The following is a 17,929-nucleotide window of genomic DNA, read 5'->3' as shown; positions in this document are numbered from 1 at the left end:
AGGTGAGCTTAACTGACAATTAGCAAGGCCAACCTGCGGATGCTTGACACTTTCACATTAATCTACGCCAAGTTACGTGCAAATATTTATCCTCAATATTTGAAGAACGATGATGGTGAACACATTGATATTACAGGGGAGAGCATTTCTTTAAATAAAATCAGAAGCAAACTTGTAAATAGGCAAATGCCTAGTGGGTTATGACAACTAGTAATTGTCTCTGGTTGAGTATGGTAGAGAGGTTTATGCATGGATACAGCTGGGGGACAAGATGTTTTTTTCAGAAATAGAGGAATTATTTACCTGACGAAAGATTTCTGTAAGAAAATTAACGTTACTTCTCTTTGAAGAAAACACTTTGCGAACTATTTCAATATCCGTTAGATGTTCTTCATCAATACTGCAAAGACTGGAGGAACTAGGTTCTCTTTCAGTTAGTGTGCTTGTGTTGGAATGAGACTGTTCTGGCTCTGCATTTCTATCAGGTCTGTCACTACTGTCGTTTTTGCTGTCTTCTCTAGAAACCAGGCTAGCAGCTGCTCTCTGAAACCAGAAATGAAAATATACTTATGACAGCCTGACCTTCTAGGTTAAACGGTTCTACTGCGAGAAAGCACTGCTGAGAGGTAGTGTGGTGTACTGGCTAAAGTATGAAATAAGAAGTTTAATTTCTCCCCAAACAATAATTGCAATGGATTATTGCAGTGTGCTCCACGTGGAGCTGCCCTTGGGCCTGATCTGGAAGTACCAGGGCCAGTAGAATGCAGTGGCTAGACTGCTGGCGGGGACAGATAGCTGACAGCACGCAACACCTCTATTAAAATATCTACACTGGTTGCCCATATGCCATCAAGCCTGTTTCAAGGTTCTTGGTTTGGTATACAAAGTTCTCTACAACTTGAATTCAGGATACAGTGGTGCCTTGCTAGACGAATTTAATTCGTTCCAACGGTCAATTCGTCCTACGAAAAATTCGTCTTGAGAGGCACTGTTTCCCATAGGAACACGCTGTGGTTAAACCACTGAGCCTAGGGCTTGCTGATCAGAAGGTCGGCGGTTCAAATCCCTGTGACGGGGTGAGCTCCCGTTGCTTGGTCCCAGCTCCTGCCAACCTAGCAGTTCGAAAGCACATCAAAATGCAAGTAGATAAATAGGAACCGCTATAGCGGGAAGATAAACAGTGTTTCCATGTGCTGCTCTGGTTTGCCAGAAGCGGCTTTGTCATGCTGGCCACATGACCTGGAAGCTATACGCCGGCTCCCTCGGCCAATAATGCGAGATGAGCGCGCAACCCCAGAGTCGGTCACAACTGGACCTAATGGTCAGGGGTCCCTTTACCTTTTACAGCGGGAAGGTAAACGGTGTTTCCATGTGCTGCTCTGGTTTGTCAGAAGCGGCTTTGTCATGCTGGCCACATGACCTGGAAGCTATACGCCGGCTCCCTTGGCCAATAATGCGAGATGAGCGCGCAACCCCAGAGTCGGTCACGACTGGACCTAATGGTCAGGGGTCCCTTTACCTTTGCCTATGGGCTCCGGGGGATTGGCAGCGGCCACGGCGCTTGCTTGCTTGGCTCGTGGAAGGCAGGCAGGCGGCAACAGCCCCGAGCAAGCGCCGCGGCCGCCGCCAGTCCTCCGAGCCGAAGCACAGCGGGCGCTTGGCTTGGGAAAGGCAAGCGCCGCTGCCACTGGCAGTCCCCCGACCCAAGCGCTGCGCCCACTGTGCTTCGGCTCGGGGGATTGGCGATGGCAGCGGCGCTTGCCTTCCCCGAGCCAGCTGTGTGCCAAGCGGCGGCGTGGAGAAACGGAGCATAAGATCAGTCCTCCGCTTCTCCCTCCCCCCGCCCAACATCTCCCGCTTCTCCCTCCCCCCCCCATCCCTATTCAGTCCCACCCAAATCACCTTTTTGGCTCTACCTGAATATTCTTTGGCACAGTTTCACCCTCCATTCCAGGAATCTGAGGTCCTGCGTGAGGTTTTGGCTCAAGCCAGAAAGACACCAACCATCGGATGACAATAACCCGGGCCTTAAGGAAGGGTTCCTTTGTGCAATATATTGCTTCATTGGTTTCAGCATCTTTCTTTATCATTACATAATGTGGCTTTGGTCTCATCTGTGGTATCTCTATAGAGAAGAAAACAATTTCTAAATAATAAGGGGATAGAAAGCATCCAATCAAAGCTAATATACCCATTTCTGGGTACATAAAAAAAAAGTTATGATGAAGGAATTTTTACTTAAAAAGTAGTTAGCCACTATACAACTAGATAGGAGTTACACCAGGCATTACTAACATGTAATACATTTTGCAATAAAACCCATCCAAACAAATCAATTCTCTCTCTCTCTCTCATATATATATATACCCTGTTTCTCATATTTTAAGACATACCCATAAAATAAGCCATAGCAGGATTTTTAAGCATTCAAGGAATATAAGCCATACCCCGAAAATAAGACATAGTGATAGGCACAGCAGCAATGCCGGCCGCGGCATGAGGAGGAAAAAAATAAGACATCCCTTGAAAATAAGCCATAGTGTGTTTTTTTGAGGAAAAAATAAATATAAGACATGTCTTATAATATGAGAAACACGGTATATATATGAGAAAGAGAAAGATATTACATGGAATTTGCCTCAAAAGTTTGAAACAGTACATAAGAGTTACAGAAATTTAATTGCACAAGAGCAAATAATTTCAAATGCCATGCTTCCACCCCCACCCCCATATAAAGTATGACTATAAATGTTTCACATTAATTTCAAACAGTATTATTAAACACTATATTATTAAAGAATGAGGCTTTAAACACTGTTAGAAAATGTAGCAAAGCAAACTAAAGCTGAAACTCTTTATGCACACTTACTTAGAAATAATCTGTTGAAATCAAGAGAACTTACTTCCAAGTAAACGTGCTGAGGTTCAGGGCCTAATATAGCAGCCTTAAATTTCCTCAGGATTAAACTCATTTTATTAGAATGTAGTCATATGTGGCATGTGCTAAGATGTTGCTGAATATTGATCAACTTGCCACAAGAGGGCCACCACTTAGGAAAGCAGCTGCGTACATGATTAACAGTCTAGGTACTTCTGGGATCTCTAGCATAGTCTGTAATAAAGCTGGGTAGTGGAGTAGATATGGATTCTATCACTTTCTACCTTGTACAAAGAAAACCACAATTACAAATACTACGCAGACAAAGAAGAGTTTACCCAAAGATAGGCAAAAATGGCTTAGTTTAAGAATTATTGTTCTATCAACCAGCGTTATGGAAATCAAGGGTTGCACCCAATGATGTCTTCCTGTTTCTGCGAGAACCTCTGCTTTTGGAAAGAATTTCCAATTCCTCTCATCCCCCAGTGTACTCCCCAAATGTGTTCTGGTTTCTCTGCAACCCTCGGCAGCAGATGTGCAGGACAACATGCAGGCACATGAGAAAAGGAAGCCCTTGCAGAAATGGGACAACTTTGCTGGATACAACCCAAAGTTTATGCAGTCTACAACAAAGTGGGTCAGATTAAGATGAATAGTTGTACTAGCAGGGGCCAGAGCAACAAGTCCTATTAACATAAAGGGGCTTTCAACCTCTCCTCCATCAGCATTCACCCCCCCCTAAATTGGCTTTGAGGGTCCAGGACAAAATCCACAACAGTGTGCAGGGGGAGGAGAGGGGAGACGGTTCCATCTGGAAAGCAGAAATGCTTGCGCTAATGGAACAATCGTAATATTGCAGCACTGAATTCCTCTCAATGCAAAGAAAGTGACATTTGTATTCAAAAGATGCTGAAGAATATGTCACTAAACCAGCTAAAGTTTTTCCATTCGAATCCTAGTAAGAATACAGATACAAGAGGGTAGAGCTGCTAGTTTAGGTATAGGCAAAGCTAGGCATAGGATGTCTGCAATGTTACCATTATGTAAGACCTGATCCTGCAGAAGAAGAGCACAGAAGTACTGTGCCCCTGTGTCAAACATTGTATTACAAATGGCGAAGGCTGCTAAGAGATACAGAAATAATGCTTACCAAGTACAGGGTTATACAAGCTGCTCTCCTTACACATGTTTGGGAAAATATAAGGCAAGTAGTATTTCTTAAAATGTGAAAATAAGAATGAAAATCCCTTTTCTTGGTTTTCTTTGTTCTTCCATTCCAGGCTTTTGACCTACAAAAATGAATTTTAGATTATTTACAGGTATTTAGGAGGCCAAAAGAGTGTAGCAGTACATCCCAAAGTAACAGGTATGTGGAATCAATATTATTTATATTCAACTACACAATCTCCATCAGTTTCTCTCTGCATGTTAATGTGTTCCTATTTAAAAAATGTGCAGAAATAGTGCAGTAATTATAATTTAATTTCTGCCCAGCTTCCAGATCCTTCATTGTACAAGATTTTAGCATGTGTCTTTTCATATGACTGAGTTCCATGCAAGATGGAACAGAGGAATTGATACTCTGCTGCCACTACATTTTTCCTGAAACAGAAGAGAGGAGCCAAGGGAGAGACAGCTAGAAGGAGACAAGGGAAGAAGCTTCTGCACCTTATACACTCATCTTCCTGTTTCTTACCTGCTGCAAGGACAAAAACATGAACTGAAAAGACTTAGAAAACTGCACTGTACTCTCATATCTGCCTTTCAATACTGGAGAGTAAATAAGGAAAAAAAAGAGAAGACAAAGCTTGCTTTGTGCCAGATTCACCCATATAAATTATGAAGGCACTGGGAGAGACATTTATGTGCATTAGAATACTCTAACAGGGAAGTAAGGACCATTAGTTCTTGAAGTGTTTTAAGTTAATCTAACAATATATTCACTGTAAGTGGTTCTGAGTCATGAAGGTAAATATAATAAGTTGGATTCAAAGTTGCAAAGAACAGAAATGTGCAAAATGGATGCTCACACAGGATGGAAGGAAAATTTTAAATTATTCCCTTTCCCGCCTGCAACTCCCTAAGAACCAAATTTATTCTCTAGAACAGTGTGGGATGTGATCTGGGGATGCAGAACAGGAACCTCTGGTGGATGCAACCCTTTTGGGGATGGAAAGAGCTCTTCTCTTCTCGGAACAGCAGGTCCAATTTATACTAAACTTAAAGCATTTCCAACCCGCAATTAGGCTGTAAAAATGGCTTTAAACAGATTACCATTATTCAGCAAGAGAAAGAAATTGGAATAGAGTGGATCTCCTGCAGTCGACAATAATAAAATTACATATCAGTTTTTCAAGTAAATGCAGGAAACACAACATACCTGAATTACTATGTATTTCAAAAGTGCTTCTAAAAAATAGCTTGTTAGATCATCCTGTCCTTTATCTCCTGATTGTGGGGGGACAAGTGGAGTGATTTCTTCTACAGTCACTTGTGCTGCTCAAACAATAAATATTCAGGTTGTCAGGTTGGGTATGTTACAGTGTATACATGTCTTAAATTCAAATAAATAAATAAAATGAATACGGTACATTATGAAAGCTAATGCATGATTGTTTTCAGTTTATGTTCATAAGCACATAGCTTCCTTTGTTTAAAGCAGGGAGTGTTCTTCAATCAGTGAACACAAAACTACGCAAAGAAGAACAATACAGTAAAGGAATATTATTTCTATCTTAAGGAACTATTTTAACACCGTGCTCAACTATGAATCAACCAACCTTCTGGGATATGAATGAATTGCAACATAACATCCATTATGTAGATAAGTGCATGTCACTTCTAGCAATCCCGCCTTCCCCCAGAGCTCCAGGTATTGAGTTACAGTACTTCTGATTCAGGTAGAAATAACTTGGAAAAACCAGGAGTCCAGCAAGGGCTGGATCATCAAAAAGGACATGCTCCCTCCTCCTACCCAATCGCTAACAGGCTGCAGTTTTGGGACACACAAGGCAGAAGGTGGGAAAGAGGATCCACTAAGTTCAATGGTAATTCTTTCCAAGGGTGCAGAAAAACAAGTGGAAGACTGCAATATGCTCTCCATCTCAGTCATTAAACTCAATAATAAACTCAGAAGGCCTTACTTCTGAGTAAATATGCTTAGGACTGCATTACTAATGACAAGGGGAATGTGGGGAGTGTAAGGAAAGGGTAGTAATTCTGGTGGGGGACAAGTCATGCTCCTTCTTGGGTATTGTGTACAATTTTGGTCCCGACGCCCCACTCAGCTTTCACTTGTGGCTCCTAGAAGCTGTCAGCATGTGACAGTGGCCATACTCTGGGAACAACTTTGATTGGCTGGTTAAACCAGGTGAGGGTCGCTTATGGGTCTCAAACCCTCGGTGAGCTAGGGACTTCCCCTGCATGCGAAGACAGCCTCCGGCGGATTGAGCAGTTGAGACCAACTGTGAGTCCAATGGTCAAGAAGGCAGTTTCTGCACATGCTGTAGAGGGAAGTGAGGGGCAGATGGGGCTCAACAACGTGGGAAGGTAGCCCATCCAGGAGAAGGAAAGCTCTGATCCTAAACCTACACTACTTTGTGTGTCATCTTCAGGAGAAGTAAAGGCTAAGGAGCAAACCCTACACAAATCTGGAGTGGAGTCCCTAAGATGGTTGGGTGGTGCCTTGTACACGTCCCTCTGGCAACTACTGCAGCCAAGTTGGTGTCAAAGTATTGCTCTGTTTTCCTTTGGGCCACACCAGCGAGGCCAAAAGTGGAGTCTTCTTGTCTGGGCAGCCCTGGATGTCCATACATACTACCTAGGCTTGCACCCTGGCGAAGGGGGGGGGTCACTTCTGAACTGCTAACACAGTGGTTTGACTTCACCCCTGGAGGTACACTTCACTGTCTTTTGAGACAGTCAGGTGCCAACAACTAATGACAAATATACTGTATGCATATGACCATTACATACTTACTTTCTTGAACACTGAGCACAGGATTAATGAGATTATCTAGTGTTCGAGGCCCGTGTTCAGACTGTGGTGATGGAAATCCAGGAATTAAACAAGAAAACATACATAGCTGCTCTTTGCTACAATTATTTTGAAGTGCTTGCAACCACAAGAGGAAGAGACGTACACCCTCACGACGAATCTTGAAGAACAAAGTGATAAAATGTTTTAATTTCACATTTATAGGTAAAATTTACAATTTCAACAGTTACTTGAGCCCAATGCTAATACAACTCTTAGATTAATCCAATTACAGTCAATGAGACACCTTTAAATAGCTTTCTAAAGATCTGACCCAACATTACAAATACTCTTTACCCCCTCCCCTTCTTTGACAAAGAAAAAACAAGGTTATCCGTCATACCTTTAAAGAATTCCCAGTGTGAAGTAATTTCTTTAAAATCAATCCTGAAAAGAAAAAACAACACATTCAGTATTTGTTGTTTCATTGCCAATTTAAGGTGTGAGAGCCCTCGGTCGGACTTAATAAAGTCTTCATAACAAGTCCTTGGCAAACTCTTGATTCATCTTGGTGAGCCTTCATGCCCTCTGGCAACAAACTTAATGCCAGAAGTGAGAAAAGTTCACCTTCTCTATCTGTTTAATCAAACTGGACCTATACTTTTCTCCATACAAACAATAAAATAATTCCAAATATCACATTCAGCAAAAGTAATAGCTAGTTTGCCATCAAAGAAATAAAGACGACACTGCAGCATTGGATGGATTCTGCGGGAGTACGAAACATGCATAATTCATGTTGATTATAATTTAAAGTATATGTATGTTAATTATATTTTAATTTCAATTCCAATCATGAATTTCCCATCAATTAATGAATTCATTGTGCCTTTGTAACATGCTATGCAGAGGCATTAAACATGACTACCGTAATATATGCAGCATTTGCTAGAAATTTTACATACTAATGTGTGCATGAGTTAGCAAAGTAGCAAACGCATGGAATTTTCCTTAACTTATCTTAATCAGTGACAAAACAAAAGAAACATTTTGAATTGGGTTCGCTAAGCCCCAGGTGGCCAACTTCTGTATTGCGGCTCTGTTTCTCATGTGGATCGGAAGTGCATTTTGCCCCACAAACTAGGCCCTCCCCACCCAGTCAAGTGTCCACATTTCTGTTGCAGTCATAGAGGATAAGCCCTCAACTTTAGATATAAAATCCAAAATGAGATGTTTCACATCACTAATTTTACAAGAGATGTAAGATATCTCTAATCTTTGAACATGCAAATATTTCTGCCCCCTACAACTGAAACACATTGATCAAACTCTTTAAATCAGACCCTAATTAAAGTTTATCAGAATGCCAGTGGGGGAATAATTTTACTTTGAGGTCTGGTCTAGCTCCCAGGCCATCAATTCAGCCACTCCTCCTTCAATCCATGACATTTATATTTTTCTCTCCAAGAGCACTAATTAGACATGACAGCAGATAACACTGTATAAAGCTGTGTGAGCGTTTGTTTGATGCTTGAGAATACTAATTACATTAATAAAAATGATAATGCCATTACCATATTACCAATACATACCAATACTGTGAAACTGCCATCTTTGATGAATTCTTTCTGGAAGAAGTTGTAAAATTTTCTACAAAAGCAGAAGTCAATAAATACATGGAGCAATCATTAGGGCACAATGGCACAAATTACTTATTTAATAAAATTCTTATACAGCTTCATTGAAATAAAACTTCTATGAGGATTACAAAATAAAAGCAAAAATAAAAGTTAAAATTATCAATAAAAGACCGTTAGAAACAGGTATTTAAAAACATTCAAAAATAACAAAATTCAGAAGACCACCATCACTAGAAGTGAAAACAAAATAATCTACTATGACAAGAAGGGTTAACAAAGTGAATTTAAAGCTATTTATGTATAATTTTGAATTTAAACAAACAAACAAACAAACTGGTTTGCATAGTTTTATGTTAGGTATGTCATTTAACACATTTGTGTATTGTCTCAAAGTTACTGAAGGTGGCCCTGGTTTTCATTACAGGACTTTAATTACAGGACCTCAGAGGCTTTCAGATCAGATCTTCATAAGTTTTACAACTACTTTTTTCATTTCAGATTTTTTTCCCTTGTCGGCATTAGACATCCACTTGAACTGCTAACAAATGCAAGCAAGAACAACGTTGCCATAAAAGAAATGTGCTTTGGAATTAAAACAAAAAAGCTGCACTGTAATTTCTTATCCCCAGCCCACAAGTGTCTGCATGGGATATTCTAACGTCACCTGAGAAGTGGAGATAAATTGGCACATCAATTTACTATTGACTCAGTTTTCTTTTGTGAAATGATCAAAGCTGACACAATTCATTGGTTTAATTTAAAGAACAGCAACAAAAATCCTTAGCTGATGTTTATATCAAACATCAAATTGGGAAGTTCCAGCTATACAGACCAAGCTGCAAGCAAGGGTCTACATGTGCCTTTTTCAATTGTCTATACAATTGGAAATCATGACTAAAATTCAAAGAAAAGAAGAATTTGGGACTCCCCCCAACCCTAGTTTTAAGTACCCACACATGACACTTAAGATTCCTCTCCAATCTGAATTAGCAGCTTTTTACAATATGACATGGAATTATATCAAATGCATCACTTCCTTGGAATTACCTCGTTGAAATCAGTTATCAAGGATTTATTATCGTGTATACCCTCTGGATGAATGGATTTTTGTTTGTTTGGGACAAATGAGTTATATAATTCTAAACTGAATTTGGTAGATTTTCTTTAGAAAGGTGGGAGGAAGAGAGTTTTTAATAAATGTAAATTTGGTGTATGTGTTAAGGGGTATGTAATATGAAACCTAATCAAAAGTCCTTCCGGATACTTAAAAGCAGTTTTCTGGTTTACGGTCAATGAAAACTACCCCCAAAGTCTTCTACCTTCTGCCATTTGACCGAGTCCTACTTGTAGTTGGGATAGCTCATTCAGTAGAGCATAAGACTTTTAATCTCAGGGTTGTGGGTTTGAGCCCCATGTTGAGCAAAAGATTCCTGCATTGCAGAGAGTGGAGTAGATGACCCTTATGATCTCTTCCAACTATGGAATTCTATTATTTTACTACTAATAAAAAATAAAAAACCAACAGGTAATTAAAATCCACAAATGGATTATATGGAACCGTTAAAGCAGGGATGAAGAGCCCATGTAGTGTTGCTGCACTACAATTCATTATCTCTGACTACAGTCACACCTCGAGTTACAGACGCTTCAGGTTGTGCGTTTTCGAGTTGCGCACCGCGCCGAACCTGGAAGTACCAAAGAGGGGTTACTTGCGGGTTTCGGTGCTTCTGTGCATGTGCAAAGCGAATCGTGACCCGCACATGCGCAGGCGCGGCGCTGCGGGTTGCAAACGCTGCAGGTTGCGAACGTGCCTGCCACACGGATCACGTTCGCAACCTGAGCATCCACTGTACTGGCCATATTGACAAGGAGTGTTAAGAGTCCAGCTAACTATCCCTTCATCAGAGACTAATTCTTGACTTTCCAGCTTAACCTTTACAAGCTACCACTTGCATTACAAGAATGTGTATTAAAAAAAGCGATCAGAATAAAAGACCTAGACGACAGCAGAATTTCTACATTGGAAGAATCTTACCTCAAAAATAAAAAGTATTGCATCTAGTTCTTCTCTCTGTGACTTGTGACCTAAATTCAATAACAGGATTGTTTTCAGCAACTAAATATAGTGAAAATAACTACAGTTTTGTAATAATTAACTATCACCGTTTTATTTTATTTTACCCAGCTGCCTAAGAGGGAGAAATTTATCATATTTATAGCCTGCCCTTCAACCCACAGGTACAAGGTGGGTGGGTACACAAATATGTGATTAAAATACAACACAAATACAAAATCATAAAACAGATTATTTTAATCATAAAACAGTAAGTTCAGAAATAAGTTATTGAAATCAGCCATCTCCAGAGTCTTGAATGCAAAAATACACTTTCATGACATATAAAATAGATAACATGGGAGATGCCCATATATCTAGTGGGAGGGAGTTCCAGGGGTCATAAGGGAGAAGTTACTCCTCCACAGCATCACACAACAAACTACTATTGATAGAACTACAAACAGAGCCTGTCCTTCACACTTTAAGGCCCAGGTTACCAGAAGTACTCTTTCAAATGCTGGGGTCCCAAGCTGTTAAGGACTTTATAGGCCAGACTCAACTCTTTAAATCAGCCCCGCTGGCAAACAGACAGCTAGGCAGCGACACATGATTTCACTTTGTGGCACCAGTAAGTAACCTGACAACTGCATTCTGCACCAGCTACAGTTTGTGGACTGTCTTCAAGGGCAGTCCCCTGCAGAATGCACTGCAGCAGCCTAAACAATGAATCATCAGAACATCTAATAATATAGCTTGGTGTTGTGGGTTTTCCAAAATTTTTAATAATTTGCAACGTAAATTTTCCTGATGCCCAAGAGAAGGGGCAGCCAATATGCTGCCCTCTATCCGACTGCCATCATTTCTGACAACTGGCTGGGGCTGCAGCATCTAGAAGATATCACACTGGCTATCCCTGCTCTAGAGAGTGATATAGCTTAGCATGTTTATTTTACTTCTTTTTAGTAAACCAAACTAAAAACTTTGAACCTATGAGAACCAGCACACTGCAGAAGAAACTGAAGCACTGGCTGGTAATTCTAATGAAATGAGTGCAAAATGTAAAAATTAAAATCAAAGTCAAACATTTTAATAAAAATTCTTACCTTTCTGTTTAAGACTAATTTCAATAGTCACAAAATTTTCAAAGAAGATGTAATATATATGTGAAAAATGTAGGTCAAAAAACTGCTTAAGATCGATAGATTCTGCATTCTCTGCAAAACAAACAAAAGATAATTTCATTATTACCCAGCACTACAAAACACTTCACACTGCTGAATGACAATAGAAAAAACAGTTAATAATTACATTACAAAACATGAGTAACCAGTTCTATAACCTTCTATACCCCCTTATATTTTTACAGAGATAGCTTAGGGGTTTTATGTCACAGCTGCAGCTAGTCCATATTAACTGAGAAAAGGAGGCATATTTGGGGAAAATAATTCGTTTTTTTAAACTCACTATATGAACTATTTAATCACATTTTAATCCCCCCTCCACACCAAGTATAAATGCCCCTTGTGTAATTTATTGATGATCCAAACACAATCTCTTTAATTGATGGTCTATCCCTCACCCTCTCAAATTCTATTATACTTTTGGTACCTGCAGTGGTACCAATTTCTTAAGGAGGACTCAACAGGTTCATAGCTTAAGCCTGCACTCCTACACACTGGTAGGGAACTGGATCCACTCTGTCATGTGGAAGAATACATAGTTTTTCCTTGGAAGTTCTAAGCATGGTCCCAGTTCTTCCTTTCGAGTCCACCTTGATTTCAAGCTGGTCATGCAAAGGAAGGTAGGAAGTAAATCACAGTGTCCAGAGTGTCCCGGTAATAACCTTAGCAACAGATACCAGACACTGTGAAGAGTACCATTTTTAAATGCTGCCGAAGGGACCTCCAAAATAAACCCATGCCACACAGAAAGTGGTGATGGAAGGAGAAATTGAAGTAGGAAGTGCCATGGTCAGATGGAAAGCTACAAAAATTGTGATTTAAAGACAGAGTGGCGGAAGAGATTGATAGGTGGTAGCAGATAACATTACCCAAGTGGATGTGGTCTAAAGAAGATGGACTTGCAAGTTATTTGGAGAGACTGGAGTGCATAATTAAGCCCGCAAGCCAAAGATTCCCCACTGCTGCTATGTACACTTACCTAAAAGTAACTCTCCACTTAACTCAATTGGACTTACTTATCAGAAGACAGGCACAGAGTTTAATATGCAATTATTTCCTACATCAATACATAGCAAAACACTTAACTGTCACCTTTAGAGAATTCTCTAATCTGGATTCTGTGTTTACCCATGCTATGTATATTTGCCCAATGTAAATGCCATATAGAAGTTCATCAGTGAAGAAGAGGGTAGCTTTTGCAGTACAATGCAAGAGCATAATACTAGGAACGATCTGTTCACATAATGAAAAGATATACAGAAGATCAAATCAAATTAAAAGTTAGCAAAGTTGACCTGTGGGATCCGTAACCAGGGAGAGACAAAGTTCCAAAAGAAATGGAGTAAATTCATTTAATATATAGAGAAGAACTGTAGCAGTACGACACTTGCAGGACTGAAATAAATCCTACGAACTGATTTAAAATGTGGGTAAAAAGGAACTGCGAGATAAGAGTGAGAAATAAAGCCGAATGACGGGAGGAAGGGAAGTCACAGCTCGGCAGAGCGAAATGAACTGAGATGGGTGAATATAAGATGAATTGTATAAAAAAATTGTTTTTGTTTTGTTTGTTTATTTGGAAAAAGTTAATAAAAAATAGTTTTTTAAAAAAAAAAAACTAGTGAAAAATGTCTCCCTCTTCCCAATTTCCTGCTGCAAAACCTTGACTGCTCACCGCAAGCCATTCCTATAAGTTGGAGGACCCTCCAGAATAGCATGGGATGTAGCTTTTGGGGCTGCAGATGGGGGTGGAATAAAATCTGCACAAGCAGAAGTGCCTTCAAGTCATACAAGGGCTTAAAGCACTGTCCTGATTTTGCAAACTATGACAACAATTTCCAAAAGGTGACATAGGAACTATGATATATGGAACCCTATGCAAATCCACAGGTCCTATTGAAAGTTTGATAGATCGTAAAAACTATAACCACTTTCATAAATATACATTCAGAAGATGACAAACCAGACTGGATCTCCTAAATGCACTTCTTTGTGTTAATGTGGGCACCTGTAACTGTCTTCAGTCAGGCATACTTTCATGAACTGCACACACTTTTTAACTTTTAGCTAGACCTTCTGTTTGAATTCCTATTCAAATCAATCAGAAAAAGCAAACATTTAGGCAGTAGCCCAGTTTCAGTAATTTGTAGCTAAGGATAAAACTAAGTGAAACCATTTGCCTGTATTTACACTAGGGAAGTTATGGGGGAGCTGAATTTCAGAAAACAGGTGAATGGAAGGTTGCTATAGATTCCCCTGCAATTTACTTCCCCACAGTCTGTGCACCCCCCACCCCCACCGTACCAATTCCCCACAGTTCATATAAAAAGTTTGGAAGCAAATAATACATTTATTCTTGTGCTGTCTCTTTGGGTAATATAAAAAGTTCAATTCTAACAACTCATACAAAGAATATGAAAATTAGCATGTTACAGCCTTGGTAATATCACAATTGATTTTTCTAAGACCTGCTATTTAGTGTTATTGTGCCAAAAACTTTCATGGACCAGAACTCACTCATCAGATGCATGAAACATTGCTGTCAGTTTGCAAAGATAGGTGTAATGTGTGCATGAACACAAGGAGAGAGAAGAAAATGTTAACTTTAGGCCCAAAGGCAATGAGATGCAAGCATGACAGATCTCTGCAAAGCTCAAAAGTATGTAAGGTTAAGTTGTTGTTGTTGTTGTTTAGTCATTTAGTCGTGTCCGACTCTTCGTGACCCCATGGACCATAGCATGCCAGGCACTCCTGTCTTGCACTGCCTCCCGCAGTTTGGTCAAACTCATGTTCGTAGCTTCGAGAACACTGTCCAACCATCTTGTCCTCTGTCGTCCCCTTCTCCTAGTGCCCTCAATCTTTCCCAACATCAGGGTCTTTTCCAAGGATTCTTCTCTTCTCATGAGGTGGCCAAAGTATTGGAGCCTCAGCTTCAGGATCTGTCCTTCCAGTGAGCACTAAGGGCTGATTTCCTTCAGAATGGACAGGTTTGATATTCTTGCAGTCCATGGGACTCTCAAGAGTCTCCTCCAGCACCATAATTCAAAAGCATCAATTCTTCGGCGATCAGCCTTCTTTATGGTCCAGCTCTCACTTCCATACATCACTACTGGGAAAACCATAGCTTTAACTATACGGACCTTTGTCGGCAAGGTGATGTCTCTGCTTTTTAAGATGCTGTCTAGGTTTGTCATCGCTTTTCTCCCAAGAAGCAGGCGTCTTTTAATTTCGTGACTGCTGTCACCATCTGCAGTGATCAAGGAGCCCAAGAAAGTAAAATCTCTCACTGCCTCCATTTCTTCCCCTTCTATTTGCCAGGAGGTGATGGGACCAGTGGCCATGATCTTGGTTTTTTTGATGTTGAGCTTCAGACCATATTTTGCGCTCTCCTCTTTCACCCTCATTAAAAGGTTCTTTAATTCCTCCTCGCTTTCTGCCATCAAGGTTGTGTCATCTGCATATCTGAGGTTGTTGATATTTCTTCCGGCAATCTTAATTCCGGCTTGGGATTCATCTAGTCCAGCCTTTCGCATGATGAATTCTGCATATAAGTTAAATAAGCAGGGAGACAATATACAACCTTGTCGTACTCCTTTCCCAATTTTGAACCAATCAGTTGTTCCATATCCAGTTCTAACTGTAGCTTCTTGTCCCACATAGAGATTTCTCAGGAGACAGATGAGGTGATCAGGCACTCCCATTTCTTTAAGAACTTGCCATAGTTTGCTGTGGTCAACACAGTCAAAGGCTTTTGCATAGTCAATGAAGCAGAAGTAGACGTTTCTCTGGAACTCTCTAGCTTTCTCCATAATCCAGCACATGTTTGCTATTTGGTCTCTGGTTCCTCTGCCCCTTCGAAATCCAGCTTGCACTTCTGGGAGTTCTCGGTCCATATACTGCCTAAGCCTGCCTTGTAGAATTTTAAGCATAACCTTGCTAGCATGCGAAATGAGCGCAATTGTGCAGTAGTTGGGACATTCTTTGGCACTGCCCTTCTTTGGAATTGGGATGTAGACTGATCTTCTCCAATCCTCTGGCCATTGCTGAGTTTTCCAAACTTGCTGGCATATTGGGTGTAGCACCTTAACAGCATCATCTTTTAAAATTTTAAATAGTTCAGCTGGGATATCATCACTTCCACTGGCCTTGTTATTAGCAGTGCTTTCTAAGGCCCATTTGACTTCACTCTACCTGGGGTGTACGAGACCTCCATATCTTTCTGGTATAATTCCTCTGTGTATTCTTGCCACCTCTTCTTGATGTCTTCTGCTTCTGTTAGGTCCTTACCACTAACCACTTACTTAACCTTAAGGTTAAGTAGTAGTGACTATTAACAGCAGCAAAATCTCTTCCCGCTCGGGGGGAGGAGATGTTATGGGCACACGAGGACTTCACGTGGTGGGGGAATGGCTAGCATTCCCCCCAGCCCATTGGTTGACTCCCCGCCGCGGCGCGCCCTCGGCACATCCAATCTGGATTCCTCGCGGGGGCGTGGCCTGTGCATTTAAGCAGGCCCGCGGGGGGAATCGGCCTCTTTTTCTTCGACCCGGCTCCTGCTTTTCCCACCCACCCACCCTCTTTTTAGGCAGGGTTCCTCTATGACGCTGCTGCGGACTTCGGTTGGTCGCCGTTAAGGGTCCTGGTAGGACTTTTTCCCACTTGGCAAATTGGCTCAGGCCTGGTGGTTTTTCGCCTACCTCGTAGCAATTCATCACAACTTGGGGGTTGGCAGTAGGCATTGGATTCTCTTGAAGGTACAGGTGCGGGGGGGGGGGGAGGTTGCTGCCATCACCTCCCCCGAAATGCGGAAGGGTACTCCCTTAAGGAGTCCGGGGTGTTGCCAAGTCCGAAACCGTGGAAGGTGAGGGCCAGTGGGCACGCCCATAATGGTGGCCCCGGACCTTGTGGACCTCTCGCTCGGTGTCTGTCTGCGCAGCAGCAGCAGCCTCTCCGTCGTCGTCCTCTTCCTCCCCCCCCCCACCCGCAATCACTCACCGGCAGGCTGGAAACGAGCGGGGGGTGGGTGGGAGGAGGGAGGGGGAAGGCTGACCTCTCGCGAGAACAAATCACAGCCGTCGCGGGAATTTTCAAATTCTTGAGCTCTTGCTGTTGTTTCTTTTAAATTACGGCACGCACAGACCCCAGGCGGGCAGACGATAAGGGCAATTTGCATTGTCCTTTCCGGCGGGTCAGCGACGTGACAATGCAAATCACTCTTCTCATCGCGGCACACCAGCCAGCGTCTCGCGGCACAGTAGTGTGCCGCGGAACACCGGTTGAGAAACGCTGCTATAGAGGACCAAGAATGGGTGGTAGAATTAGTACATAAATTGGGTGTGAGTCACAGTTGACAAGATATTCTATATCTTGTCATAACTCTAAGGAGACTTTCTGTTAAAACGTTATCTTTACTTGGTCACTGCACTTAGGCTGTAACATCACTGCTGTACTCAATAGAGCAGGGGTGTCAAACTCAAATTCATTGGGGGCCGCATCAGCAGTTTGGTCACCCTCAAAGGGCCGGTTCTATCTGTAAGACTATGTGTCCACTCTTTATTATCATAAATTATTGTCACTGCATTCAATTATTACTGTTTTTTGTAATAATGTAAGTAATAACTAGCTCTGAAAGCAGAAACATAGTCAGAATAATGGCAAGTAGATATTCAAATGTACAATTATTGTAAAATGATTTTTGGTAACGGACTGTAATTTTTTTAAAAAAAAAATATACAAATATTGCCAATCACTGTTTATTACACATATGGCAAACACAAGGCATTAACTTTTTTTTAATTTTTCTGAAAGAAGAGTCCCACAGGAGGAGGCATCAATGGTACTGGCAAAGGGGCTCCCCAGAGTGAAATTTGGTGGAAGGAGCACCTTCCAGTGGTCTGCGCCTATGAACTTTTTACAAGTACAGCAGGAAAACAAATGCGAAGGGAAACGGCAGGCGGGCAGGCGCCCCCTTTTGGGCCCGGAGGTGCGAGGGCGCAAAGCGCCTTTCTCCTGTGTTGTGGGAACTTGCGCGGAGCGCGAGAAGCGCACGCAGAGTTGGCGCTCGTACTGCTGCGGCGGAGGCGGCGTCTCCCGGCTGCACATCCGAGCGAAGCGCTCGCCGCTTGCTCGCTCCCCCTCCCCTAGCGCTGCGCTCCTCCTGCTCACCTGGCTGCTGCTACCGCCCTCCCTCGCCGTCTC

The 17,929-nt window shown here is 41.7% G+C and overlaps 1 protein-coding gene across 11 annotated transcripts in view; it reads right to left on the bottom strand.

The window, feature by feature from the left end:
* The window catches only part of RALGAPA1 (Ral GTPase activating protein catalytic subunit alpha 1), a 135,882-nt gene that overhangs the window by 102,958 nt on the left and 14,995 nt on the right, over nt 1–17,929 (bottom strand). For all 11 annotated transcript variants that reach the window (XR_009557376.1, XM_035109230.2, XM_035109240.2 and 8 more), the window contains exons 2-10: nt 11,654–11,764; nt 10,530–10,579; nt 8,447–8,504; nt 7,258–7,301; nt 6,858–7,035; nt 5,259–5,374; nt 4,029–4,167; nt 1,917–2,125; nt 304–543 (exon numbers count right to left, since the gene is read on the bottom strand). Coding sequence is in view for 10 of the 11 variants with exons in the window: in XM_035109230.2 (XP_034965121.1) it covers nt 304–543; nt 1,917–2,125; nt 4,029–4,167; nt 5,259–5,374; nt 6,858–7,035; nt 7,258–7,301; nt 8,447–8,504; nt 10,530–10,579; nt 11,654–11,764 (1,145 nt within the window). In the remaining variant the exon portion in view is untranslated. The remainder of the gene's footprint in view (nt 1–303; nt 544–1,916; nt 2,126–4,028; nt 4,168–5,258; nt 5,375–6,857; nt 7,036–7,257; nt 7,302–8,446; nt 8,505–10,529; nt 10,580–11,653; nt 11,765–17,929) is intronic.

Source organism: Zootoca vivipara, chromosome 1, assembly GCF_963506605.1.
Source record: "Zootoca vivipara chromosome 1, rZooViv1.1, whole genome shotgun sequence".
In the NCBI taxonomy this organism is placed as follows: domain Eukaryota; kingdom Metazoa; phylum Chordata; class Lepidosauria; order Squamata; family Lacertidae; genus Zootoca; species Zootoca vivipara.
Note: the sequence above shows the minus strand (reverse complement) of the source record. Positions and strands in the feature narration are given on the sequence as shown.